Below are 26,874 nucleotides of genomic sequence, written 5' to 3' on the forward strand. Positions count from 1 at the left end.
TATTCCACTGCTACAGATCTGTTTGTGCCCTAATGAAAATTCACTCACCTCAGCATGCTGGATATTTGAAACTGTAAATTAAAATGGTGGCTTGACCTACTTTTGGAATAAATTTGCTAATACTTATCTGACCACTTGGGGGTAATCATGGAAAGTCCTGTCCTGACATAGCTTAACACTGTGAATTCAACAACCATACACATGCACTGTTCAGAACACAAGCTCTTTAAAAGTGGCACACATACTTCAGAGGTGTGACTTGACATACAGTAATGTCGAGATATGAAACAGCACCTTAAATGTTTACATTTCTCACAGTTTAAATATCCTGAAAATAGAAATAAAATAATTGAGGTAAAGCCTTTAGACACTTTTTAAAGCTGACTCTGAAAACAGTTCATTGTGTCATAAAGTTTCTGGTTTGCATTTATTTGCACAGTACCCAGACTGGGAGAGCGGGGCTCTGCTGAGAACTGGGTACGAGCAGAGCATGGACGTGGGCTGCTCTGATGACGAGGACGATGGGGAGCCTCGTTTTGAACTTCTTTCTCCCAGTGGACAGACAGACGTGCAAACCCTTGCCATCATGCTGCAGGAACAGCTGGAGGCCATCAATAAGGAGATCAAGTATGAAAGACGGAGGGTGGAAGGGAGGTGAAACACCACCCTTCTACAAATTGCAGCACATCATCACCTACAACAGCCTAAAAACATAAAGATATCAGCACCTATCTGATACTGCAATAGAGAAAACATCTAAGGTTGAGGAAACATTCAGTGATTAAATTTTACGATTGTTAATACCAATGTATAAATATGTGATTGAGAGGGTCACAAGATAAATCTGAGGGATGATAAGATGATTGTGGAAGGAAAAGAGCCTAATCTTTTTGTTTTTTGTTTTATTTGTTTTATCTTCATTGACCTTTAATCTACGTGGAAAACACGTCATTTTCTAACTGTTGGTGTAACCTTGGCACAAAATCTAGGAAGGTTGCTTCATACACATGAGCTAAAATACTCTGGCCAATATAAATATTGATCAAAAGGGAGAGAGAGACAGAACTATACTATTTCTCCTTTTATAATGAAGATGTTTTCAGACCTAAAGTTGTTTTTTTTTTAAAAAGCTGTCAGTTAACTCAATATGTGTTCCACTGCTACAGATGTGATGCAACTCAAACATTACAACAATGACCCAGTGCTTAACTATAACAATACTAATCCATTACTTAAAGTCACGTTAGCTATGGTTTCTGGCCTGATGAAAATTCACTCACATCGGCATGCTGGATACTTAAAACTGTAAATCAAGAGAGAGAGAAAGAAAAACAGATAAATTGGTCTCTGACATCTTCACCTTTGTTTAAGAACTGGAATACATCGTTTCTGACCTAAAACTGAAAATGCTTTAAACTGTCAATGTGAATAGATTTTATTATTATATCAACATTAGGTATATAATTCATAAATGGAGACTGTGACATTATAAATGGTCAATTCTATACATCTATGTTTGAGTATATGAAATATTTAACCTTTTGTGCCCCCATTCATTTCCACTCCTCCACACAAGGATCTTGGCCATCTTGTGAAAAGTTTAGCCTTTTATTGAGCAGAACACATAATTTAATAGAAAAATCAAGACGATGATTTGTCCATCACTACTAATGTCAAAACGATTTTATGAATAATAATGAATTATGCTCAGGTCTATTTTTGGCAAACCACAGTAGATGGAAACTAATGGAGGAATCTTAAAAACGTTGATTTGGGGTTTAGCTGCTCTTTAAAGGTTCCCTGTTTTTCTGCACCTTTGTTTTCTAAAATCAGGCTGATCCAGGAGGAGAAGGAGAACACAGAGCTGCGGGCTGAGGAAATCGAGAGCCGGGTCAGCGTAGCGTTGGACAGCCCACCTATACCTCCCTCCTCCTTGAGCAGAGACAGTACAGAAAGGGGCTTCATCCCATCATCCATCACATCCTCCACACTGGCCTCCCCATCTCCCCCCAGCTCTGGACACTCCACTCCTCGCCTGCCTCATTCCCCAGCCCGTGAAACAGATAGACAGGTACCAGTAACCGGTACTGGAATTTAAAGATGAGCTTCTCCTCGAGTCAGTGTTTAACCTTTTTACCCCCCATCCCTGTTTATGCAAAGCAGCTCTTTCAGAAAGTGAGTCATAGTACAGCAGACGTTTATCAAGCCGAAAGATGTAGAAAAGACTAAACACGCTCTTTTAACAAAACAAACCAAACAACAGAAAATATGTTTTAGAAGAATACAACTTTTAGGAAAATGGTATATGACAATACCAAAATATATAACAAAACAGAAAAGTCTGGGTTCACCATACAGCATATTATTAAATATTTTTAAGTTTCTATTATCTGTGTTATTAATATGTTAAAATGGAAGAATTACAGAGAATAATTGTTTGCTTATTGCTGAATCATGAACACTGTGTCTACGTGTTTGCCCTGTTCTGGTTAAGCTTTTTTTGAGCACATTAAAATGCTTCAGATCATTGAATAAGTTTTAATATCAGACAAAAACAACCTGAATAAATAAAAAAGCCTTTTCAAATGATAATTTCATTTATTAAGTTAAAAACAGCCTTATGAATCAACCTTGAAAAAAATGTGATTTACCATACTTTTAGCTAGTCACACCAGAGCCTCATTACTGTCAGACTGGTGGAATCAAGAAATTATTTCAATAAAACGTGTCTGGCAACACAAAGTGGGTAAAAGACCTCAAAATGCAACATATTTTAAAGAAAATCGAGATGAAAAACAAACTAGTTGCCATGTATCAGTCTGGAAAGGGTTACAAAACCATTTCTAAAATTTTGGATGAACCACAGTGAGAGCCAGTCAGTCAGTCATTTTCTACCGCTTATTCCATAGTGGGTCGCAGGGGAGCTGGTGCCTATCTCCAGCAGTCTATGGGCGAGAGGCGGGGTACACCCTGGACAGGTTGCCTGTCCATCGCAGGGTAACACACAAACAACCATGCACACACTCATTCATACACCTAAGGGAAATTTAGAGTTACCAATTAACCTAACAGGCATGTCTTTGGACTGTGGGAGGAAGCCGGAGTACCCAGTGAGAACCCACGCATGCATGGGGAGAACATGCAAACTCCATGCAGAAAGACCCCAGGCCGGGAATTGAACCCAGGACCTTCTTGCTGCAAGGCAACAGTGCTACCAACTGCGCCACCGTGCAGCCGGTGGCACAGTGAGAGCCATTATCCACAAATAAAGAAAACATGGAACAGCGGTGAAGCTTCCCAGGTGTGGCCGGTTAACCAAAATTACTGCATGAGCGCATTAACGACTAGTCCAGGAGGTAACAATAGAAAACAGCATCAAAAGCACTGCCGGACTCCCTTGGTTCAGTTAAGGTCAGTGTTCATCATTCAGCAGTAAGCAAGGTGCTGGGAAGAAACATGGAAGCCTGTCAGAAAACCAAAACAATACAAAATCTGTGTGGGCGTAAATACTTTTTTCATTGTTTTTGAAATCCCTGCACTTTAAAACTGATAAGATTTCACATTCCAGAATAACAGAGAGGACGACCGATCCCTTGCTCTTCTCGACTCCACGCCTCCTCCAACTCCTCGTGCGCTGCGATTAGACAGAATGAACCTCACCCATCCGGGCGCGATGCTTGACGACCCCCGGGAGTTTCGCAGGTAGGAGCTCATGTTGAGAATATCCAACATCATAAAGCTTTACTTTACTCAAAAGTGCTTTACCTTTTGCACTTGATTTTTCTTGTCAATGTCCCAGCCTTTCTGCAGATGGCAGCAGCTCCAACAGCAGTCAAGATTCTCTCCACAAGCCCAGTAAGAAGAAAAGCATCAAGTCTTCTATTGGTCGGCTTTTTGGGAAAAAGGAGAAAGGAAGGTTGGGCCAACCTGGTCGTGATGGATCTGCTTCTCTTGGTATAGGATAACGGAGTGTTACTTCTGTGTACTGTCAAACACAACTCAGCTGCCATAGCTTTATATTTCTAGGCAGATTTGACCTTTTCATGTTGCTCCCAGCATCTACACCCTCTGAAGACCTCGGATCTGGAGACACAATGGGGATAAACAAGACAGGAACTCTTGGTCCAGCAGATAAAGACCGTCGCAGCAAAAAGAAGTCAGTGAATTTTGTGCTTATTAAAGGATGTGTTTTAACTACTTTTTAATTTTCAATGAAACATCCTTGTCTGTTTTTCCTCTCGTCAGACATGAACTACTAGAAGAAGCTTGTCGCCAAGGACAGCCATTTGCATCTTGGGATGGACCTACTGTTGTGTCTTGGTTAGAGGTAGGTCATCCTTAAGTGGTGACAAATTCATGGGTTAAAAGCATTTTATTACCTAATCATCCCACTTCCTTTCAGTTGTGGGTGGGTATGCCCGCCTGGTACGTCGCGGCGTGTCGTGCCAATGTAAAGAGCGGTGCGATCATGGCAAACCTGTCGGACACAGAAATCCAGAGGGAGATCGGCATCAGTAACCCGCTCCACCGCCTCAAACTGCGCCTGGCCATCCAGGAGATGGTGTCCCTCACCAGCCCATCTGCCCCAGCCAGCACACGCTCTGTAAGACTTCAACACCCCCACAGGAGCACAGATTTATGCTTTACTATTAAAATAATGACAGATGTACTTTAATAGTAAACTCCATGCTTTTATCTTTGGTAGTGTGCCTTTACTAAATGTCGACAACAGCATGTATAACCCTCTGCTGTGCATACATTTTTTGTTTGCAATATATAAAATTATCACTGTTGTTTTGGTGCTCGTTTTTTATTGCATGAGCTGACTGACGTTCTTGTGAACATCCTTTTCTGTGGGGTTTCTTAGTATGGGAGGTGGTTCTTTTTGCTACTGCTCTGTCCATCTGTTGAACATGCAGCTTAGAGTGTGTGATCATACTTGGTTCTAACACGAATGCTTAGCAATCCAGTAACAAATTAACAGCTGTAGCTATGTCCAGTAACAAATTAACAGCTGTAGCTATGTCCAGTAACAAGTTAACAGCTGTAGCTATGTGTGTTCACACTTTGTGTTGAAATGCATCCCCACATGCTCAGTTACCCACTCTTCATGTAAATAAATATGCAGCCAACATCATACGTCAAGCACTTAGCTGACTGGCACATCAAGTCAGATTTATCGCAGCGATTTACAAATATTTCGGTAAGCTTATGTATGCAATAGGAGAGAAATAGGGGACCTTAAAATAATTCACAATTTTCTATACAATGTGTAATATCCTACTGGAAAACTCAGATGGTTATGATCAGTTCCAAAATAAAAAATGTATCCCATATAGGCAAGTATCCCATTAATCATTCATGGTTTGATTTTCTTATGAAAAAAATGCCTTATAAATTTGCATCTTCATCATTCGGGATGGTAGTTGATAACGGGTAACGACATTATGAGAGGAGATGAGATTTTAGCTAAACTAGCAATCCCCTTTATTTTTCTCTTTTCATAAACAGTGTAAAGGTTCAACAAATCACAGATTGTGTTTTAAATGATGTATAATCAATGTGGAATATTTAATTCAGACTCATATAAAAACTGTAAAGCCCTTTAGCACAGATTAAAATCTCTGAAGTAGATGCATTGTTAGCACGCTAACGGTTAGCCAGTTCTTACAGTGCAGTCCAAACTGTTCGGATCTTGTTCGTTTCTTTTTTGTGGAGTACCACAAACAAATTGAATAAGATGTGTTGGAACAGAGACCTACCTAAAACTTGTGGGACAGCGGTCCCCAAGGTCCAGTTTGGGACCATATCATCGACAGGCCTCAGTATGACACAGAAAGGTTTAGGTTTAGAACTGTGTTGCACCAATCTGCCAGTGATTGAAATGGGCCAATTTTCTCTTGATTGACCCTGAACTGTAATCAACAGCTCAAAAACTAAAAATTCATTTGCATTAAATGCATCAAAACTTGGCTTAAAGATACATCAACAAACAGATTGTCGATGTGGCACTTTTATACAAATAAAAATAGGGGTGATATGTTTTGATGAATAAATGGTAATACCCTGTAGGTACACAGCAAGTAGCCCTATGGAGGCAGTAGGTAACCTGTTACCAACTACCCCAATGGTACCCAGTAAGAATGCCTGTAATTACACCACAGGCACTCAGTAGGTATTCATAAATACCACATGAGTACCTGGTAAGAATCCCTATAGGTACTCTCTAATTAACCTGTACAGGTAAAAAAAATAAATATCCATGTGGTTTCTGCATATTTGCCCTGTAGGTGGCCTGTAAGTATCTAAGGAATGCCTGCAAGTACCATGACAGTACCCTGGAGGTACCCCAAATTTTCTCTTGAATTAAAACTGCTACCTCCATCTGCCACACATAATTTTTCTGTATCATCAGTATTTGTTATATTTAACTGATAAATTAAAACAAAGGTTTTTATGTGATGTTATCCTTTGAATATTAGAATTGGCAGGTCAGATCTCAAGGAAAACCATAAATTGGAATCGGGGATTAATATCCTGATTGGTGCATCTTTAGTTTCATTTGCCGAACAACTGTTATGTTTAGAGCAATCTCTGAATGACCCTTTTCATACTTGACATTTACATAAATCCTGAGCAATCTGTTTGCACATGGACACCGTTAAATGCAGCTGTGGATGGTTTGAAGGTTGAACATTAGTTTAGCAGTCTGAAGGGAATCTGTTCTGGCTCACACAGAAAAACCACCCACAGACCTGATATGACTTCCTTCAAGCTGCAGAAATATTAGCAAGATATCTGGTTAAAAATGCTTTATATAAACAGCACTTTTAAATTCAGACTGCTGCTGGCAAATGTCTTCAGAAATATTTTGATAGGAGTTTTTTGGTGCTAGAAGTTGTTTGAGCTCTTTACTGGAATACTTACCAAAGGACCATTCTGTCCAGGTTCAGTGGATTAGCAGGATGCTCAGTAGTGTAATGTTTGTTCTTGTTGTCAGAGATGATTTTAGGTTACTGTGAGGTTGCATGATGTATAATTCACATTTAATAACTCTACAGGCAGAATTTAACTCTAGATTTGAACAGTTGTACTTAAAGCTGTCCATTTGCAGCTAAATAGGCCAAGACACATGTAAATGCCAGATCTGAACATGGCCGGTGGGTCCTCAGTCTTGCCAAAATTGCATTCACACTTGTATTTAGCCATGTTGACTTGTGATCAGATAGGGCAGGACACCTGTTAGCACCAGGCCTGAACAGCCCTGCAGGATATGTACATAAAAAGGGTCAGAAGGTGTGATTGTTCTGCCTCTGGCTTACTTTGCATGCACACAAAAGGGCAGGGAGGGAACTGCCAAAAAAGACTTTCTACAAAAAGGCATAAAAACCGTCCCTGACCAGATTGTTGGCAAAGAACATCATTGCTTTTTACTGTATGCTTGTGTTTCCAATAAAGGTACAAGAAGATACATGAAGTTTTTCTCCTCTGAATCCTGTGAAGTTTGGTGCTAATGCCTCACTGGGTTTATCTTGGTTTAACTCTTCTGCAGTTGTGTTTGTGTTAGTTGATATGATGAAACGTAAGGAAAGAATCACTCAAGACATTTTCACTCAACACCCTGAACAGATGCTATCAGTTCAAAAAAAACGGTTGAACCTTTTGTTCCTCTTCATGGCAATGAGAAAGTAGTTTGCAATTGTGGTTGATTGATGGGCTTTATTGGAAAATCTCTAGAGCCGGTTGCCTCTGGTGCTCGATGCATGTAATCTGTGGTGATTTCTTTCCTAAACCTCACAGAATGAATTTTTCTGTGCTTACATTACTGCAGTCCACCAGTAATGTGTGGATGACTCACGCGGAGATGGAGTCTCTGAATGCTGCCACCAAACCTCCGGTTAGTGCTCCGGTCATACTGTCTTCTGTCCAATTTTCCTTTTTTTATGGTCAAGATTACTGAATAATGTTGAACGTCTCGTCTGGTCTGAATCATGTTGATCAGTCTCTCCCCTTCCTCCTCTTCTGTCTCTGTATTTGTTCCTCTATCTGTCTGTCTTCTCTGTGGGCCCAGGCCATAGTGTTGAGCATCCTCGTCTCTCCCTGTGGTTGCTGTTTCTATGTGAACTGCTTCAAACTAATCACCCGTTCTCTAACCCACTGTTCCTCACTTTTGTCCTCTTTTCCCGCTGCTGCTGTGACCTCTCTCCCTCTTTTGCTTCTCCTCATTCATCCTTCCATCCGTCCACACTGCTTTTGACCCCTGCTCCCCTTTTCCCCTCACCACCCCAACTCGCTCTGTCTTTCTCTCTTCCTGCCTCGTCTTTTCTCTCGGTGTTCAGGAGCTAAAGGAGTTCAGCTGGGACCAGGTAAGGCTCAAATATTTTTTTTGCTAACCTTGTAGGAACTAAAAAACAAACACAACACGCTGCTTATTTGTCAGACCCTTCATCTGCAGTGAGTCATGAGCGCTCAGACATGAAATATGAAGCCGAGTGTGAATCAGCGTCGATCATCTGTGCTTGTCCCCTCCAGATACTGGCCTACGGTGATATGAATCATGAGTGGGTGGGTAATGACTGGCTGCCCAGCCTGGGCCTACCCCAGTATCGCAGCTATTTCATGGAGTCCCTGGTGGATGCACGCATGCTGGACCACCTAACCAAGAAGGAGCTGAGAGGACAGCTGAAGATGGTGGACAGCTTTCACAGGTAGAGCATGCTCCCACACCTTTTACAGGTGCATCTCAATAAGTTAGAATGGCATCGAAAAGTTTATCTATACAGCAATTCAGTTCAAACATTGAAATTAATATCTTGTATAGATAAATTACATGTATTTACTTACTTCTGTTCATTTTAGAGGAAAATTACAAGACTAACAAAGAACTCATTATTTTTATGCAGAAATGTTATGTTATGCTATGTTATGACCTGTACAGCAATGGCTCATGGCAGATATTCATGCAGCACTGTGGAAAAGGTATTTCCTTCCTTTGAAATTTCATCTGATTTTGCTATTTTGTAACACTTTTAATGACAAAGATAAACCGAGTAAATACAACATTTTGTTTTCAAGTGATGTTGTCTGTTATTACCTGAAAAAAAACTAAATATAATTATATATTATAAAATATAATTGTTCATTTTCACATCATGATTTAACCCGAATAAACCAAATTCTTTTGGTTTTTCAAATTTTCATTTATTTTTTTAAAGATTTTTTTCTGAGACTAGTGGCCTTTAATGACATACAGCAAAGGTTTAAAGGTCGGAAACGAACCCAGGACGGCTGCGTCGAGGACTATACCCTCTGTATTTGGGACAGCATCTGTACTGCTACAACATGCACCACCCCCAGAGTATGATTTCTCAAGAATTAACAAATAATTTAAATTGATCCTTGTTTGACTACATGAGCACACATCCTTCAACCTAAATTCAAAAGCAGTTGAGAAACAAATTAAGTGACATCTACCATTGTGGGAACAGTTAAAAATGTCTAAGGCTTGTCTGGGATGCCTGGGACTTCAACAGAAAGCAATGAGATCTATTATTCACCAATGGAAAAACTACCAGGACCAAATCCAACACAAAGACCTGTCTCATTTCCAAAAGAATGTCTTTATGTTTCCCAAGACAAGTAGGAACATATCCTGCAGACAGATGAGACAAAAGTGGAAATTTTTAGAAGTTCATCTGGTAAAACACTGACATCATACTGACAGTCAAACATGGTGGTAGTAGTGTGATGGTCTGGGGCTGCTTTGCTGCTTCAGGACCTAAATGACTTGCTTTAACTGGGAAAACAATAAATTCTGCTTTTTTGCAAAATCCTGATTCCTAATAACCCTGAGATGGAGGGTGCTTGGGTTATGCAATGAAAAATGATCTTAAGCACATCAGCAAGTCCACCTCTGAATGGCACAAAAAAACAATAAGAAGATTTTGGAGTGGCCTAGTCAATACTAACACTTAAATCAGATTGAGATGCTATGGCATGACCTGAAACAGGCTGCTCGTAGTCAAACCCCTCCAGTGTGGCTCAAATGAAACTATTCAGCAAACGAGAGCAGGCCAAAATTCCTGGGATGTAAAGACTTGTTGCCGTTGATCCCAAACACTTGATGGCAGTTTCTGTCTCCAAGAATAGAACGACCAGTTATGAAGTTTAATTTTTTAGTTTAAAAACCAAAATAAGCATTTGAAAACTATATTTTGTATTTATTTATGTATGTTATCTTTGTCTTCTATTAAACTTTCTTTGAAGATCAGAAACAAGTGTGACAAGAAAACAAACACCAACGGAATCTGTATAGTGGCAACCAGTTGCAATTTTACTGAAAAACAAAAGAACTTATAAATGATTTTCTACTTTATTAAGATGTACTTGTTTAGCTGCAAACATTGAGCTATTTTTCACATCCTTAGAGGAAGCTTTCATTCTTTAAAACCGTAGGTGTTTCTCGACATTGTTGTGACAATGACAGCTTGGTGTGGTGTCAGATGAAGGCTCTCTGCTGAAGGCCTCAAGTGCTTCCAAGATTAAAAGTGCACCCCCAATTAACCTGCTTGAACCTGTTAAACCCTCTTGCTCCTTTGACCTTTCCCAGGGTCAGTTTGCATTATGGCATCATGTGCCTCAAGCGTCTGAATTACGACCGCAAGGAGCTGGAAAGGAGGAGGGAGGAGAGCGCTCACCAGAATAAAGGTAATCTTTTCTTTTTTTTATAGTTTCTGCTTGAACTGTAATATATTAATGTAGTTATGTTGTCTTGCTAAAAGCGTATTTTAGTAACACAGTATAAATCTTTATCTAGGTTGCTTATTCAAATAAAATTCGTACTAATGTTTACCAATATTAAAGCTTTTTATTTGCAGTAACTTTATTTAACACAGAATAAATAAATAAATAAATAAGAATATACCAACATTTATTATTTATAATAAGAATAAATAATAAATAAAGCGATTCAGACCATCCCACAGTATGTTTGACATTAATAAGCTTTGTTAAACTATATTCATGTAGATGAAAAACATCTGATGAATGACCCTCATAAACAATTTTTATTACAAAATTAGAATTAAAAGAATTTTAGATTTCCCATTTTACAAATTTATTAACAATCATTCCAATTCATTTCCTTCAATTAAGAATACAGAAACTGGTGATTAATGTAATCAAGTGTTATTTTTGATATTACTCACACCTTTATTCACACCTATGTCTATATTCTAAGGTTTAATTAAGTAAAAAAAAACATGAAACCATAAAAGATAAAAAGAAAGATACTAAACTTGCTCTACTCTAGAAACTCCTCCTAAAGCTGTGATGCAAGATTTTAGTCTCTCAGGAGTTTAAATATAGGGCCTTAATTCTGGGTTTTTATACCTAATATCAATTAATTAAAAGAAAACAGGAAAAAAGATTAAAAGGAGCAAATAAAAGTTTCAGATCCACCTTTTGTCTTAGCTTCTCTTTTCAGAACCTCCACTATAAAACAAGGGAAGAGATTTCCCACTTTGTGGTCCAGAATTGGGCTGTTGGTTCACACACGGAACTGACTGAGTGTCAGCGTCTCAGATACTGAAAGTTTGTTGGTTCTGGTTCAGTTCATTGGATGCCCTCTGGGTTCTACACTTTGGATTCAAATCTGGGCTGGATATGACATAAAATGCTTTTAAAGAAAGCCTCTACTGACAATGAACACATTCAAGACATGGAGGAATAGCAGTCATAATCTTTGTAGGAACTTTACACAAAATTAGACACATGCTGCGAAACATTCAATACAAACCGAAGCATTCAATCCAACTGAGTCTGGCAGAGTGATCAGATCTGGTTGACCGTTGGTTCTTTGGTTCTGTTTCTCTACGTTAATGAGAACGCCTTGGGTTGATAACTTTCAGGAGACAGAGGTTGTCATTAGGCCTGATCAGCCAATTAGAGTAGATAAAAGTATCTCCAGGCTGAGGCTGTTTCCACATTTAAGGTATCAAAAACATACAATAATTCTCATTAATAAAAAGACAGATTCACTTTTGCTTTTTAACACAATAACAAATACTAAAAAATTATCGTTAATTGTGGATTATTATGTAGCCAACTGAGCTTCCGTTTTGGAAATATAAGATAATTCATATTTCAAGGACTTTAACATGTCTTGCTCCACATTTAGAGAAGATTCTTCTTTTAAGCCTTACTCTCCATTGCCATAAAAACATTGATTATTGGAAGATTCAAGATGAGGATGAGAGGTTGGTATGTCTAAATCTAGGGTGTGTCAAAGATATTCTGAAGGTACTTAAAGAAAAGCACTTCTTGTGGTGTGGTCATGCTTATTACTCATGCAAATCCAACGTTGGCTCTATCTCCCTTAGTCACGCATCTGTGTGCAGCTACATGTATAACCCATTCAGCAAAAGTTATTTGTGCTTAAGGAAACTTTAATGTCTATCCAGCTTGAGCCCCAGGAGTTGACCCAAAGAAACTTTAAATTAACAGTGACCAGATATATGCCTGTTCTTCTTACCCAGATGTGATGGTGTGGTCCAATGAGCGTGTGATGTGCTGGGTGCAGAGCATTGGTCTAAAAGAGTACGCAGATAACCTCAGAGAGAGTGGCGTCCACGGCGCTCTGCTGGCTTTAGATGACACATTTGACTACACCGACCTGGCCCTGTTGCTGCAGATCCCCAATCAGAACACACAGGTAATGGACTTACTGGCCTAAATAATGGGACCATCTTATCTATAACAAGCAGAGACATGCTTTTCATGCTGAAGTTAAACACCCTTGTCATTTTAAAGAGATAGTCAAACATATTTTAAAAGGTGTCCTCTTCCTCCCAGGTTAGGATTGGATACTGGGATTTTAACCTAAGTCAGTTTCTTTTCCAGCTATAACCTTTTTAAACACATCATCATTAGCAGTGCAGCCCAAACATCTAATTACGAGAACAATCGTAATATGTTTTGATGATGATGTGATTTGTAAATCTAGTCAAATCTATTATACGTCAGGGTTTTCTTTTGCTGGAGTACCATTTTTTAGGCTGCAGGTACCATGTATGCACCACAGACATATGCTGTAGGCGCCCATCATAACTTCCATGTTCACACTGGAAGTACCCCATATGTATCCAGAAAATAACCTTTAAGGTAAATACCCTAAAGATATGCCTGTGTGTACCCTGTATTTACTCTGTTGGTACTCAGTAGGTAACTTGTAAATACCATATAGGTATCCTCTAATTTCTTTCCACATGGACCCTGTACCTACCTCTACATAGGTTACGGGGTACCAGTAATTATGCTGTTAGGACTTCCTTGATGCTCTGTAACTACTATGTAGCCACCTCTATATGTGCTTGATACCCCATAGGTATACTATGGGAACCCCAACAAGTACCCTATAAGTGTCGTCGTTTTATTAACAAATTTGACCCACATGCAGAGAACACTCAGGAGACAGAAGAAAAATTAATGAATTTATTTACAGAAGGTGAATGTGGACTGGGAACTGGATACGCCGACTGTATGGCGAGAAGGTTAGGTGAGTTGATGGAGAACAAAAATAGACTTTCTTAAGAAGGTATCTTCAGGCTTACTGAGTGATGTTGATCTTGCATGGAGGGGCTCGCAGCTGGGACGGAAGATGACCACAGAGGTGCCTGAATTTATTTTCCTCTTGATCCTTCACTCGGTGTGCAGCGGTGAGGTTTCTCTGAAGGCAGCTCACTTACTGAGGTAGTGAGCTCCAGATGCCGGGCTTGGAGGTGAGTAAACGTTGGAGGGTGGACAGGGTTCGCTTGAGCTTGAAGCCAGGACGTAGGAGAGCTAGTAGCAGCCAGCTGGAATGGAATCCAAAACTTTCCTTGAAATCTTAAAGCTTGGGAAGCAGTTCAAACGAGGAGTCAGTTGAACCAGAACAGATCTGCAGCAGAGCCTAGAGAGGAACACAGAAACGACGAGGGTTACTATAGTTTTCTGAAGTATTGAAAAACCTATAGCTGGATGGCCGGTATTTGTTACCACATTAGGCAAACACTCAGGCGTAAAAGTGCTGGCCCACTGCTCTCTTACACTCCTCCAGTTTGATGAAGATTGCCAACACCTGTCTCCCTCTCACCTCCGGAGCTCAGGCAGCATCTAGTGGTAAGGTAGTGTAAATAGCAGGCAAAAACAAACAGAAAATCCCAGACCCCAACATCATGCCCCTTCTCAACGGCCGCCCGCCTGGCGGCCAGGAAGAAGAAGAAGAAGAAAGAGAAGAATGATAATCTGTGATCAAAGATGGATCGCAGATAAAAGAGCAGGGAACCCAAGAATGGTCTTCCGGACCATAGCCCTCCCAGTCGACAAGGTACTACCAGCCTCCACCCCGCCGACGGGAGTCCACGACCCGCCGAACCGTATAAACCGGGTGCCCCTGGAAGTCCCGGGCGGGTGGAGGGGGTTTGGGCGGACGGCAAAGCGAGCTGGAAAGCACTGGTTTTAACTGAGAGACATGGAAAGGGGGATGTATGCGAAAAGTGGGAGGAAGACGGAGTCTGACTGTGGTGGGACTGATCACAGATAAGATTTCATAAGGTCCAATGAATTTAGGAGAGAGTTTTCTAGTCATTGACTTAAAGGGTATGTCGCGAGAAGACAACCAGACCTTTTGACCCGGTTGATACTTGGGAGCCAGTGTGCGTCTTCTGTCAGCGAACCGCTTGTTTTGACTGGCGGTTCTCTGTAAGGCTCCGATTGTGGCTTTCCAAACCTGTTTAACACGATTAATGTGGTGGCTCACAGAAGTAACAGCTATATTTTTTTTGTCAGCAGGGAATAATGGAGGCTGGTAGCCCAGAGAGATTTCATAAGGGGGAGGAACCAGTTGCAGTGGAGACATGAGAATTATGAGAATACTCCACCCAGGGTAGATAAACACTCCAGAGGGATTGGATGATGTCAAACATCTGAGAGTGGCTTCTAGTTCCTGGTTCATTATTTCAGTCTGTCCATTATTTTGTGGATGGTAACCTGAGGTGAGAGATACTTTGGCTTCAAGAGCTGTACAAAACTGTTTCCATACCTTGGAGATGAACTGGGGAATTTCATGTAGTCGGAAGACGTGTTTAATGAATAGTTGAGCCGTTTGGAAAGCAGACGGGAGTTTTCTGAGGGGAATTAGATGGCATGCTTTTAAAAAATGGTCAACAATAGTTACGATGGAGGTCATACCTTTATATTCAGAAAGGCCGGTGACGAAGTCAAGAGCAATGTGGTACCAGTGGCGTCATGGAACCTTAAGAGGTTGGACCAGACCTGCCGGTGGTTGATTAGTTAATTTATTTCTGGCACAAACAGAACCTGCATTCACGTATTCTCTGACGTCCCTATGCATGGTGGGCCACCAAAACCGCCTTGAAATGAGGGCTACAGTTCGACTGGTACCTGGGTGGGCGGAAAATTTGGCGGAATGAAACCAGTGGATTAGACGTGCTCGGACGGTGCATGGAACAAAAGTCCGGTTGGGTGGTCCAGTTTTGGGATCAGGTTCATTTAATTGAGTTTGATTCACAATACTCTCTATTTCCCCAGTAAGGGCTCCTACTGTGCAGCTTGGAGACAAAATGGATGGTGGCTGTTTGTTACAATCATCCGGAGAGAACTGACGGGATAGAGCATCTGGTTTTTGGCTCTTTGATCCCGGTCTGTAGGAGATGGAGAGATTGAACCGAGAGAAGAACAGAGACCAACGGGACTGACGAGACTTTAGGCGTTTGAATGTATGACAAGTTTTTGTGATCTGTCCATTCCAATACAGGATGCTCGGTTCCCTCCAGCCAATGCCGCCACTCGTCCAAGGCCAGTTTTATGGCCAACAGTTCTCTGTCTCCCACATCGTAGTTTCGCTCAGCACTGGACAATCTGCGGGAAAAAAATGCACAAGGATGAATCTTGTCATCTTTGTCGGATCTCTGAGACAATACTGCCCCAACTCCAGTGTCAGAAGCATCCACCTCAAGGATGAATTGTTTGGTTGGATTAGGATGAATCAAAATGGGTGCTTGAGAGAACTTCTCCTTTAAGGAGGAGAAAACTTCCTCGGCTTCAGGAGTCCACCGGAACTGAACCTTTGTTGAAGTTAATGCATTTAAGGGCACTGCTGTTTGACTGTAATTTCTGATAAACCGCCTGTAAAAGTTAGCAAAACCCTAAAAACGTTGTAGCTGCTTACGGGAGTCGGGAACTGGCCAATCCAGAACTGCCTTCACTTTATCCGGGTCTGAGTGAACCTGTCCACCCTTGAGGATAAATCCTAGAAATGTGACGGAGTGTTGGTGAAACTCACATTTCTCTGCTTTTACAAATAGTTGATTCTCCAGGAGACGCTGAAGAACCAAACGAACGTGATGACGGTGTTCTGTGAGGTTCTTGGAATAGATGAGAATGTCATCAAGGTATACAAACACAAATATGTTCAAATAATCACGCAGAATATCATTGACTAATGCTTGAAACACCGCTGGGGCATTGCTGAGGCCGAAAGGCATTACCAAATATTCGAAATGGCCCTGGGGCGTCTTGAAGGCGGTCTTCCATTCGTCCCCTTGACGGATTCGGACAAGATGGTAAGCGTTGCGTAGATCCAATTTTGTGAAGATGGTGGAGTCTTGGACAGGTTTGAAGGCAGATGATAACACAGGGAGAGGATATTTATTTTTGATTGTAATTTGATTCAAACCTCTGTAATTGATGCAGGGGTGTAATGTTCCATCTTTTTTCCCCACAAAGAAAAAAACAGCACCTAAAGGGCATTAGGATGGGCGGATGATTCCAGCCGCCAAGTATTTAGAAATATATTTCTCCATAGTCTGTCGTTCTGATTGGGAAATGTTATAGAGTCTGCTAGAGGGCAACGGAGCTCCAGGAAGAAGATCAATAGCGCAGTTACGGACGATGAGGTGGAAGAGACAGAGCTCAGGATTTGCTAAACACACTTTTTAAATCATGGTATTCTTCTGGAATCCGAGTTAGATCAAGGGGTTCAGCTTCTTCTGAATCCTCAGGAGGCGGCTTAGGAGAGACTGCAGACTGTGAACATGAAGAAAGGCATTTAGTGGACCAGGAATTGATTCGTAATTCAGACCAGTTGAGATGTGGATTGTGAATTTGGAGCCAGGGGAAACCTAAAACTAAAGGATTGTTGCGGACAGGAAAAACAAAAAAACGGAATGTGTTCTCTGTGGTTACCTGAGAGTACTAGCTCCAAATTCTTGGTACGATGGGTTATGCGGTGAAGCATCCTTCCATCCAGAGCCTCGACTTGAAGCAGGGTTTGAAGAATTTCCACCTCAATCTGTGCTTGCTCAACCAGGGACTGATCAATTAAATTTTGTTCACACCCCAAGTCAATTAGAGCAGACAATTTCATAGTCTTTTGGTTCCAGAACAGGGTAGCAGGTAATATGAATCTAGGGGCAAAAACTTTAGGTGACTGGTCCGCCAGCTTCCCCTCTACAACCGACGGACCCTCTCTTTTGGCCGAAGGGGACAGAGAGTGATGAAATGATTAAATGAACCACAGTACACATATTGGTTTCTCTGCGTCGCTGTCGCTCTTCAGTGATGAGTCTGGTGTGTCCCAGTTGCATGGGTTCTGATTCAGAACAACTATTAGGTAGTGATTGGGAGTGATGAGGTGGAGTCTCAGAACCTACTTGTGGTCTCACGACTACTCTCTCTGATCGGGTCCTCCTTCTATCCCTCAACCGGTTGTCTTTTCGGGTTACCAATGTAATAAATTCACCCAGTTCCTTGGGTTCATCTAATAAAGCTAATTCATCCTTTAAAGCTTTGTCTAGAGACTGGAAAAATTTTGCTTTAAGAGTATTGAAATCCCAGCCAGAAGCTCCTGCCATGGTTCGAAACTCTATGGAGAATTCAGTTAAAGGTTTATTTCGCTGTTTCAGCGCCCACATGCGACGAGAAATATTGGTCGGATCAGATTCGGTTGCAAAAGTTAATTTAAACTCCTGGATAAATTTCTCAAAAGAGCAGCCGAACTGATTGCAATCTGGAAACCTGGCCTCTGCCCAGCGGAGTGCTTTTCCTGTTAACAACCCTAAAAGGTATGATATTTTTGCATCGTCATGAGGAAACGACTGTTGTGACCGGTTGAAAACTAGGGAACAATGAAGCAAAAAGCCTCGACAACTACCCGCCTCTCCAGAAAATGTCTCGGGGTTAGGGGGAGTTATGTCTCGTCCCGGAGAAAGTTGCTGAGACACGGGAGGTCCTACAGCGCCCTCTGGGGTGGTGGAGGCCTTGGGAAGTAGAGTGTGCTGTAACAGAGACGTCACCTGCTCAAGCTGTTGGGTATGTTTGTCTTTGCTGCTCGAACAATGCCCGGAGAGTGGAATCATGGGACTGGATCTGGAGGCTGTGTTCAGATAGTGTCCTCCTAAGAGTCTCTGCTGGGTTAGTTTGGCCTGAGTGTTCTGTTGTCGTTTCATTAACAAATTTGACCCACATGCAGAGAACCTCTATATGCGCTTGATACCCCATAGGTATACTATGGGAACCCCAACAAGTACCCTATAAGTGTCGTCGTTTTATTAACAAATTTGACCCACATGCAGAGAACACTCTGGAGACAGAGGAAAAGTTAATGAATTTATTTACAGAAGGTGAATGTGGACTGGGAACTGGAACTGGATACACTGACTGTATGGAGAGAAGGTTAGGTGAGTTGATGGAGAACAAAAACAGACTTTCTTAAGAAGGTATCTTCAGGCTTACTGAGTGATGTTGATGATCTTGCATGGAGGGGCTCGCAGCTGGAACGGAAGATGACCACAGAGGTGCCTGAATTTATTTTCCTCTTAATCCTTCACTCAGTGTGCAGCGGTGAGGTTTCTCTGAAGGCAGCTCACTTACTGAGGTAGTGAGCTCCAGATGCCTGGCTTGGAGGTGAGTAAACTTTGGACAGGGTTCGCTTGAGCTTGAGCTTGAAGCCAGGACGTAGGAGAGCTAGTAGCAGCCAGCTGGAATGGAATCCAAAACTTTCCTTGAAATCTTGAAGCTTGGGAAGCAGTTCAAACGAGGAGTCAGTTGAACCAGAACAGATCTGCCTAGAGAGGAACACAGAAACGACGAGGGTTACTATAGTTTTCTGAAGCATTGAAAAACCTATAGCTGGATGGCCGGTATTTGTTACCACAATAGGCAAACACTCAGGCGTAAAAGTGCTGGCCCACTGCTCTCTTACACTCCTCCAGTTTGATGAAGATTGCGAACACCTGTCTCCCTCTCACCTCCGGAGCTTAGGCGGCATCTAGTGGTAAGGTAGTGTAAATAGCAGGCAAAAACAAACAGAAAATCCCTGACCCGGACAATAAGTACTTTTTAGGTACCTGTGTAGGTAGACTGAAAGTATCTTATAGGTAATCTATAAGAACCCCAATAGGTACCCTGTTAGCTACCCATGTAGATACTCTAAAGGGATCACCGGGGTACCCTTTAAGTACCTCTGTATAAACCTGTGGGGTACCCTGTAACTAAATGGTAAATGGCTTGTACTTGTATAGCGCTTTATCAAGTCCCTAGGGACCCCAAAGTGCTTTACACTACAATTAGCCATCCACCCATTCATCCACCCATTCACACACTGAGTGGTAAGCTACATTGTAGCCACCGCTGCCCTTGGGCAGACTGACAAGTGAGGCTGTTATAAACAGGCTGCCATAAACGAGCCCTCAGCTTATAGTCAGAAGCTTCATGTCTGTCAGCTTTATCCTTCCAAAAGCGGCTTGAGCTACTTATTTGTTGAAGAATATGAAGGCTGTATGAAGAAGTATCAGGCTGTATGATTTCTTGTTATGTAATTGTCTTTTAACCCTTACTTGTGGAGTACCTCAAGGCTCCATCTTTGAACCACTTCTAATCTTGTCAATGTGTTTTCCTTTTGGATATTTAGGAAGAAAAGCCTTATAAAGCCTTTGATTGTTTTGCGAATGAAATATGGATCTTTTATCTCATCCCAAGTAACCTGCAAGTTGTTGAAATTGCAGCATCCCATCAATCAAAAATGGTGTACAAACATCACACCTGTGTTGGCGTCCTAATTAAGGCCTTCTGTGCTTTTCAGGATTGAGGTCAAAATGTGGTTGTTTGTTTTCAGGAATCTTACTGGTATAGTTCTACCTTAAATTTGAATTTAAATCTGATTCATAGAAATATTTGAAGAGTGATCTGCAGATTCCAAATAATTCTCAGAGCTTTTCATCACTTCTTTCCTGCAGGCCAGACAGGTACTGGAGCAGGAGTACAACTCTCTCATCTCCATGGGAACTGAGAGACGACCTGATGAGGTCAGAATACTTGTCTTGTTGATAAAATAATAGAAGTACAGCTTTGCATGAGCATCTGTCTTTTTGGTTCACTCATTCCCTGATATTCCTGGCAGGATGGAACCAAGACGTTCACCCGCTCGCCATCCTGGAGGAAGATGTTTAGGGAGAAAGACCTCCGGGGCGTGACCTCAGACTCTGCCGAGACGCTGCCCGCTAACTTCCGTGCCTCAGCCATCTCCACACCCTCAGTTACCCTGAGAAAGGTTCAGAGTGACGGTGAGCCTGACCTTTGACGGTTTTGACGTTTTCACTCCTTTCAGCCCTCGATGCTTGCGAGTTATGAAAAGCTTCTACTTTATGAAGTTTGGCTCACACGAAGAGCATGTCGAGGCAAGAGGCTACCAACATACAGCCACTATGTGCGATATGGGAAGGCTACAATGTAAAACATGTTTTGAGGCTACTCTGCTATTAGCTTGCCAAAGGAATTTGTTTCCTCCTTTAGCAGAAGAACTGACAATAACAAGGTGCAGACTCTTTAAAGTAGAGAAGAATGACCTAATTCCTTCTTTAATACCTCCAGAAAGGTCAGAGCTGTTACGATAATAACCTTGTGTCTGTCTCCTGATTTCCAAAGCAGCCTGCTCTGGTGCCCGGGGTGAATCTGCCTCAGTGAGGACGTACTCCTGTTGAGCTGCTGAGGTGAGAACACATCAATTAAACAGCCTAACAGGGTTTCTGCTGTGTGTGGGCTCTGAGTTCTGTGCTGATGACTTCCACATGTGTCGGGCGATGCTCTTTGAACTTGCTGTTTTATGCATTTGTTTCTGTAGTTTAACTTGTTTCAGTCTGGCATTTTTTGTACATCCCCCGAGGTCTTAAATGTGGTTTGTTGAGTGTTAACATTAAATGTGGGCTTTTAATGATTTATTTGTACCATTCCTTTTCCAGGTTGAAATTATGGTAATGCAAGAAACTTAAATGCTATTTTAAAAGCAAAAATTGAGTGCTTAAGTTTGAATTGATCATAGAATTTCTCTAATCCAACCAGGGTCGAATGTATACATACACAGTAAATTTTCATTAGCAAGCTGTGTTTCAACCACACACTTTTTGTAGACAACATGCTGGAATAATACTGGCTTAATATTATTTGACCAGTCCTCTTGGCAGAATTGGAACAGTTAATTTAAAATAATTGGTTTCCTTGCAGGTTTTAAGCAATTCAATTCAGTTTTATTTATATAGCGCCAATTCACAACACATGTTGTCTCAAGGCACTTCACAAAAGTCAGGTACATACATTCCAATTAGTCCTAACCACTGAACAGTGCAATTAAAGTTAGTTATTTATTCAAATTGGATAAAAAGTTTTTCTGTCTAAGGAAACCCAGCAGATTGCATCCAGTCAGTGACTTGCAGCATTCCCTCCTCCCGGATGAGCACCATGCAAAAATGTTCAATAGGTTTAACGTTTGTACTGTAGGAAGGCTATTCCAGAACTTTAATGCTAGCCTGCTTTATCCCTTCCAAAATCATGTTTAGTGTGTGGTTGAGATTATTGTTCTGTTAGAACATCCACTTGTGTCCAGGTTTCAACCATCTGACCTGAACTGCTGCCCTCAGATTAATGGAAATTGGTTAGAAAGTTCGAGAAAGACCCAGGAACTACCAAGCCTGCTGTAAACTGGAAATTCCTGGAGCACCAGTTTCGCTGTCTCATGTGGAGCCAGTTTAAGGTCAATATGGACTGGCAACATCTAGACCAAGAAAGAAGTCCCAGCTCTAAAACTGACACCTTCAAGCTGGACCTTTCACCTGAAAGGCCAAAATACCAAAATATTTTACCTAAAAACATTAGGTATTTTGCCACAATGATAAGAAGTATATTTAGATGAGTCAATGTAATGCTTTCAAACCCAAGAACAATGTACAAACTGTTAAGCATGGTGGTGGCAACGTCATGCTATGGGTCTGTTTTGATGCAAGTTGGATGAACTTGGAGGAATTACAGTAACTGCAAATGAGGACTACCTTCATATTCTTCAACTATACATCAAATCAACAAATCAGTAACTCAAGCTGGTTTTGGAAATGGATAGAGCTGACTGACATAAAGTTTCTGACTCTAAGCTGAGTTGAATAAAGGCCAGAGGCAGAGTGATGCAGCAGTAATGATGTTTCTCTCCTCAGGGTGTTGAATGGATTGGGACTAAAGGACCCTCTCGCTCATCCACGAAGAACGAAGCAATGACTTTACCATTTAACCTAAAAGTAAACCTGGGAATTCTGCAATAACAGTAGCAAAGGACAAAATGGGAAAATGACATGAAGAATGTATAAACTTGTTCTCAGATTTAGAGGGTTGAATCGGATCGGCTGTTTTCTCTCTCCGTCTCTCCCTCTGTCTCCTGCGCTGTAGGGAGATACCGCCGGCGTTGTTTAGGCCAGGGCAGGATTTCTGTCGGCCTCTACACTCAGTCAGCAAAGGGCTCATTTTCCCACCTGCAGAGTAAGATCTCCCTGTGCCATTTATCATCTTACAGTTTCAAACATCAGAACCTCTGCTCGACAACAAGGGCCGGGCCAGAAACTGAACTTATTGTTATGTTTGGATTTAGAGGGTGTTAAAACTGTAAAGTGATTCTGGGAGAGAGACAGACAGAAGCGACACCGGCACTCCTTTTTTCGCTGGTGTGCAGTTTCAGCAATCGTGGCCCTTTTTGTTGGCCTCTATGGTCCCCACCAGGATCGGGTGGTGTGGTAAAACATGTCTGAATTCAGACCAACATTTATGTCCTGCCACATCAGAGGTCCATTGTCTGTTGGCACCTTGAAAGCGGATAGTGATGTCTTTTGAAGGGGCATCAAAGGAACAAATCTGGAGGGGTAACAGCCGATCACATTTTGTCTGCGGCAGGAAACCAGCTTAAGCACTAAGGGTGCCACTTTGTCTCAAGAGACTTTTACAGGGTTCCTCAAAGTTTTGCTTTTATGATCCTTAATTGGGTTTATTTTGATTATTTAGACTCCACTCGTGCTGAGCACAAATACAAAGCCTTCAAATAAATTTGCTTTTCACTGCAGTAGCATAATCTCAAACCAAAAAATATAGAAAAATCCAATATTCCATGTAAGTACATTTATTGAGACCATTAAGTAATAATTATTACAGCGATAAGATTAAAATTCAGCTTTTCGAGACAAACACGCCTGTCTGCACTTCATGCCCACTGTCAGGTTCAGTGAAGGATCTGTGATGCTGCGGGCCTGTTTCTCTTCCAGGGGTCCCGGGAACCTTGCCAGGGTGCATGACACCATGAATTCTTAAAAATATAAAGAAATTTTAAATAAAAAAAATCTGATTACCTCCATCAGTAAACTGAAATGGGTTTTTAATTAAGCCTTTCATTCAACAAATCCACACATAAATGAATGTCCTTTTAAATCCTCTCTTAATGATGCTAATGTAATAAAAGATTAATTTATTTAAAGAAATTTTACACATCTTCACCAAGGGTGACTTTAGTTTTGGGGAAAGCTGTAGCTTTCTTTAGGAAACAATCCTAAAGTCAAAGCAGAAAAACTCTTTCTGTTATGTTATAGATTTATGTTAGAGGTTCTAGTAAGTTTTAAAACCAGTTTCAGCCTTGATATAAAGATAACAGAGCCCATAAACTTTTATATAAGAAAAGAAATATAATACATTGTTGTATTCATTTTTTTCAGTACAAAGAAATTTAAAGTGAAACAAAAAATATTTTTTTGTATAAGTGACTTTAAAAATGATTACAGATAGAACTATAGTGAGGTATTTACATCCTCTATACTAAGTAATACGTTTACAGTACATTCTGCCTAAACTATCAGAAACTGCTAACAAAAAGACATTTTATTTTATATCATTTTAACATATTTACAAATAGTTTATTTTCTTTATAGAATTTTGTTTTGGAGCTGCACTATAGCTAATGACAAGGCATGTATGGGATATCCTGGCCTTAATGGTGACATTTTAACCCTTAAAATAAAAAAATGCATAATCATTGGATATATTAAATATGCTTTATTTAATTCCAAAAGTAAATGAAGCAGTATTTTCTTATTTTTACCTGTAGATTGTTTGTCTTAGTGGGTAAATAGGACGTTTTCTGTCACACTTGAAGTGCTTCTGGTGATTTAGTTCAGTGGGTACCAAAGCTGGGGTCGGGGCCCCACCGGGGGGCAGGAATCTTGTGGACCTATTCAGAAATTAAAGTAAAATTAAATAACAAAAATACTTAATATTTATGCTAGAAATCGTATAAGAGAGAGAAAAACAATAACTTAAAAATAGTTAATAGAGATATATTTACTGTTGGCGAGGTTTGTGCTGCCATTATGCCCCTGTATACCTGACTGAGTTATAGTTAACCAGTAGTTGCGGTTAAAAGTCTCTTTAAAACTGTTATCTTGTTCATCAGAAGCTGAAATGTTTGGAACCACTGATTTAGTGTTTGAACACCAAAGGTTTCTGTAAAGAGAAAGTTGACTCTAAATACTCAACATACCAAACACTACAAAAGATATGCTAGCTATCTTACCAGTTTTACCTGGTAAGAATCAAGACCTCCACCAAGTCGATATTAAGTTTCTGACTCATCGGCTGGGAGCTTATCCTGACATAGATGGAGCCGACAGAGAGACAAAACCAGCTGATCCAAGAGGATGAAAAGCAAAAACATGGACGGAAGCCGGTCATTTTACTACACACACAAGCCATAACAGAAACGAAGAGCTCTCTGGGGAGGTGAGATTACAGAGAGGGGAGCCTGAGGAAGCCCAGAATACAAAACCTTTAGCCTCTGTGTTTACGATGCATGTCCAATAACGACAATGACCTAAAAAACATTTTTTTTTGGTAGTGAAGATGATATGAGGTGTCGTTAAAAAACTATATCTGTATGATAAACCTACAGGGTGGGTTGGGTTGTGGGGTCTGGGGCAACCCGGGGGAATCAAATTTGTAAGATGTGTGTATTTTTTTCAGTTGTATTTTATTATTTTTTTTACGATAACTATTTATTTTCTTCAGGTGTGTATTGGATAAATGTATGTACATGTTCGGTTTTGTTCTTTACTTTGTTTGGACAAGTTTCAAGAGTAACTATGAGACATTGAGAAATGTCATTCAAATACGCTGACGTAAATGTAAACATTTTGAGAACAAACTGTCCAATGATTTAACAGATTTCCATGATTCCAGTGATAGTAAAAAAACTGAAAATATCATCTGAAAAATAAAGAATAATATTGACAATGATGATGATGAAAACGGTGATGTAAAATAAAACAATAAATAAGGCAATCCAGGTGGATTTGCTGATAATCATACAATTCTTTGTTTTTATTGATCTGTTCATTTTTTTTTTTCTCCGTTTTTAGGACGTGTATAAACTATATGTTGATAGCATAAAGGTCAGTTTTTAGATTATTATACAAACTGATCGGATACAGATTAATTTAATGGTAAAAACTTTGCTTGTTTGAGAAGTTTGCTTTATTTTTATTATTTATTTTATATGCCAGCGTAATCACATTAGCACCAATGTAGCTACGAAGGAGTCCAGATAAAATCACTGTATGAAAGAGGTTCAGATGTCCTTCATTATCTTCTTGTGTCACACCTGATTACCTGCAGCCATCTTTGCTTTGCTTCAAAATGTCCTGGCATTAAACATTAGTTTTCTGGATTATTAACAACTACAAGGTACAAATGAAAAAATCTTCAGAGCATCCAAGAAGGTCCATATTGAATCATTTCTGCTCTCAGTTTTCATTTCAGCTTCTTTTAAAGGTAACCAGAGAGCCAACAATTAATTCCTTGATAGAATAGCTTTTTTTTAATGTAATCCTCATGAAAGTGCATGAGCAGTTAACATCTTACCCGCTGTAGATCTGCATGCACATATTTCTCTTGGTGTTTTTATTCTAAATCAAATTGCATTTTGGAGAGCCTAAAATCTTAGCGAGAACAAAAGCATTGTGGAATTCTATGATCTTTAACAAATAAATAGAAATAAATAACACTAATCTTAAGTTTTATAGCGTTTCTAAGAACGTGTTTGCCTTTTTAAGTTTTCAACTAGAACATTTTTAAAACTATCCTCTGACACTTCAAGCCATCTCAGGTTTTCTGCTTATGTCTTGGCCCGGTTCTGGGTGTGACTGAATCTGCAAACTCAGTGAGGTAAAGAGCAGCAAAGAAGCCACCTCTATGCAAGACGTCTGCAGGAAGTGCAAAAATGGACAACAGAAGACTGGTGAAGTTATGTTTTTTCCTTCTGATTCAACCTTATCAACTGTTGGAAAATCCTTTTTCCTGAAAAGAAACAATGAGAGCTACTATGAGCTGACCCCATGTGTAAGATTGCTTCCAATTCTATTCAACAAAAAGTGGAAATAACACATGGGATCCAAGCATCTTCCGAGAACAGCTTCTTCTAACAATCCAGGGACAGTTTGATGATTATCCCTGGATGTTTCAGCA

General features: G+C 40.5%; 1 protein-coding gene across 1 annotated transcript in view; it reads left to right on the top strand.

Moving 5' to 3' along the window:
• The window catches only part of LOC124864471 (liprin-alpha-3-like), a 47,020-nt gene extending 21,299 nt beyond the window's left edge, over window positions 1-25,721 (top strand). Inside the window, exons 15-30 of the mRNA XM_047359259.1 lie at window positions 440-627; window positions 1,834-2,071; window positions 3,569-3,702; window positions 3,800-3,954; window positions 4,057-4,156; window positions 4,246-4,327; window positions 4,403-4,603; window positions 7,832-7,897; window positions 8,340-8,366; window positions 8,533-8,708; window positions 10,610-10,707; window positions 12,537-12,712; window positions 20,295-20,363; window positions 20,459-20,621; window positions 20,983-21,047; window positions 22,539-25,721. Of these exons, the coding sequence (XP_047215215.1) occupies window positions 440-627; window positions 1,834-2,071; window positions 3,569-3,702; window positions 3,800-3,954; window positions 4,057-4,156; window positions 4,246-4,327; window positions 4,403-4,603; window positions 7,832-7,897; window positions 8,340-8,366; window positions 8,533-8,708; window positions 10,610-10,707; window positions 12,537-12,712; window positions 20,295-20,363; window positions 20,459-20,621; window positions 20,983-21,038 (1,929 nt within the window). The 3' untranslated portion in view covers window positions 21,039-21,047; window positions 22,539-25,721. The remainder of the gene's footprint in view (window positions 1-439; window positions 628-1,833; window positions 2,072-3,568; window positions 3,703-3,799; window positions 3,955-4,056; window positions 4,157-4,245; window positions 4,328-4,402; window positions 4,604-7,831; window positions 7,898-8,339; window positions 8,367-8,532; window positions 8,709-10,609; window positions 10,708-12,536; window positions 12,713-20,294; window positions 20,364-20,458; window positions 20,622-20,982; window positions 21,048-22,538) is intronic.
• The last annotated feature ends 1,153 nt before the right edge of the window (window positions 25,722-26,874 follow it).

Source organism: Girardinichthys multiradiatus, chromosome Y (assembly GCF_021462225.1).
Source record: "Girardinichthys multiradiatus isolate DD_20200921_A chromosome Y, DD_fGirMul_XY1, whole genome shotgun sequence".
In the NCBI taxonomy this organism is placed as follows: domain Eukaryota; kingdom Metazoa; phylum Chordata; class Actinopteri; order Cyprinodontiformes; family Goodeidae; genus Girardinichthys; species Girardinichthys multiradiatus.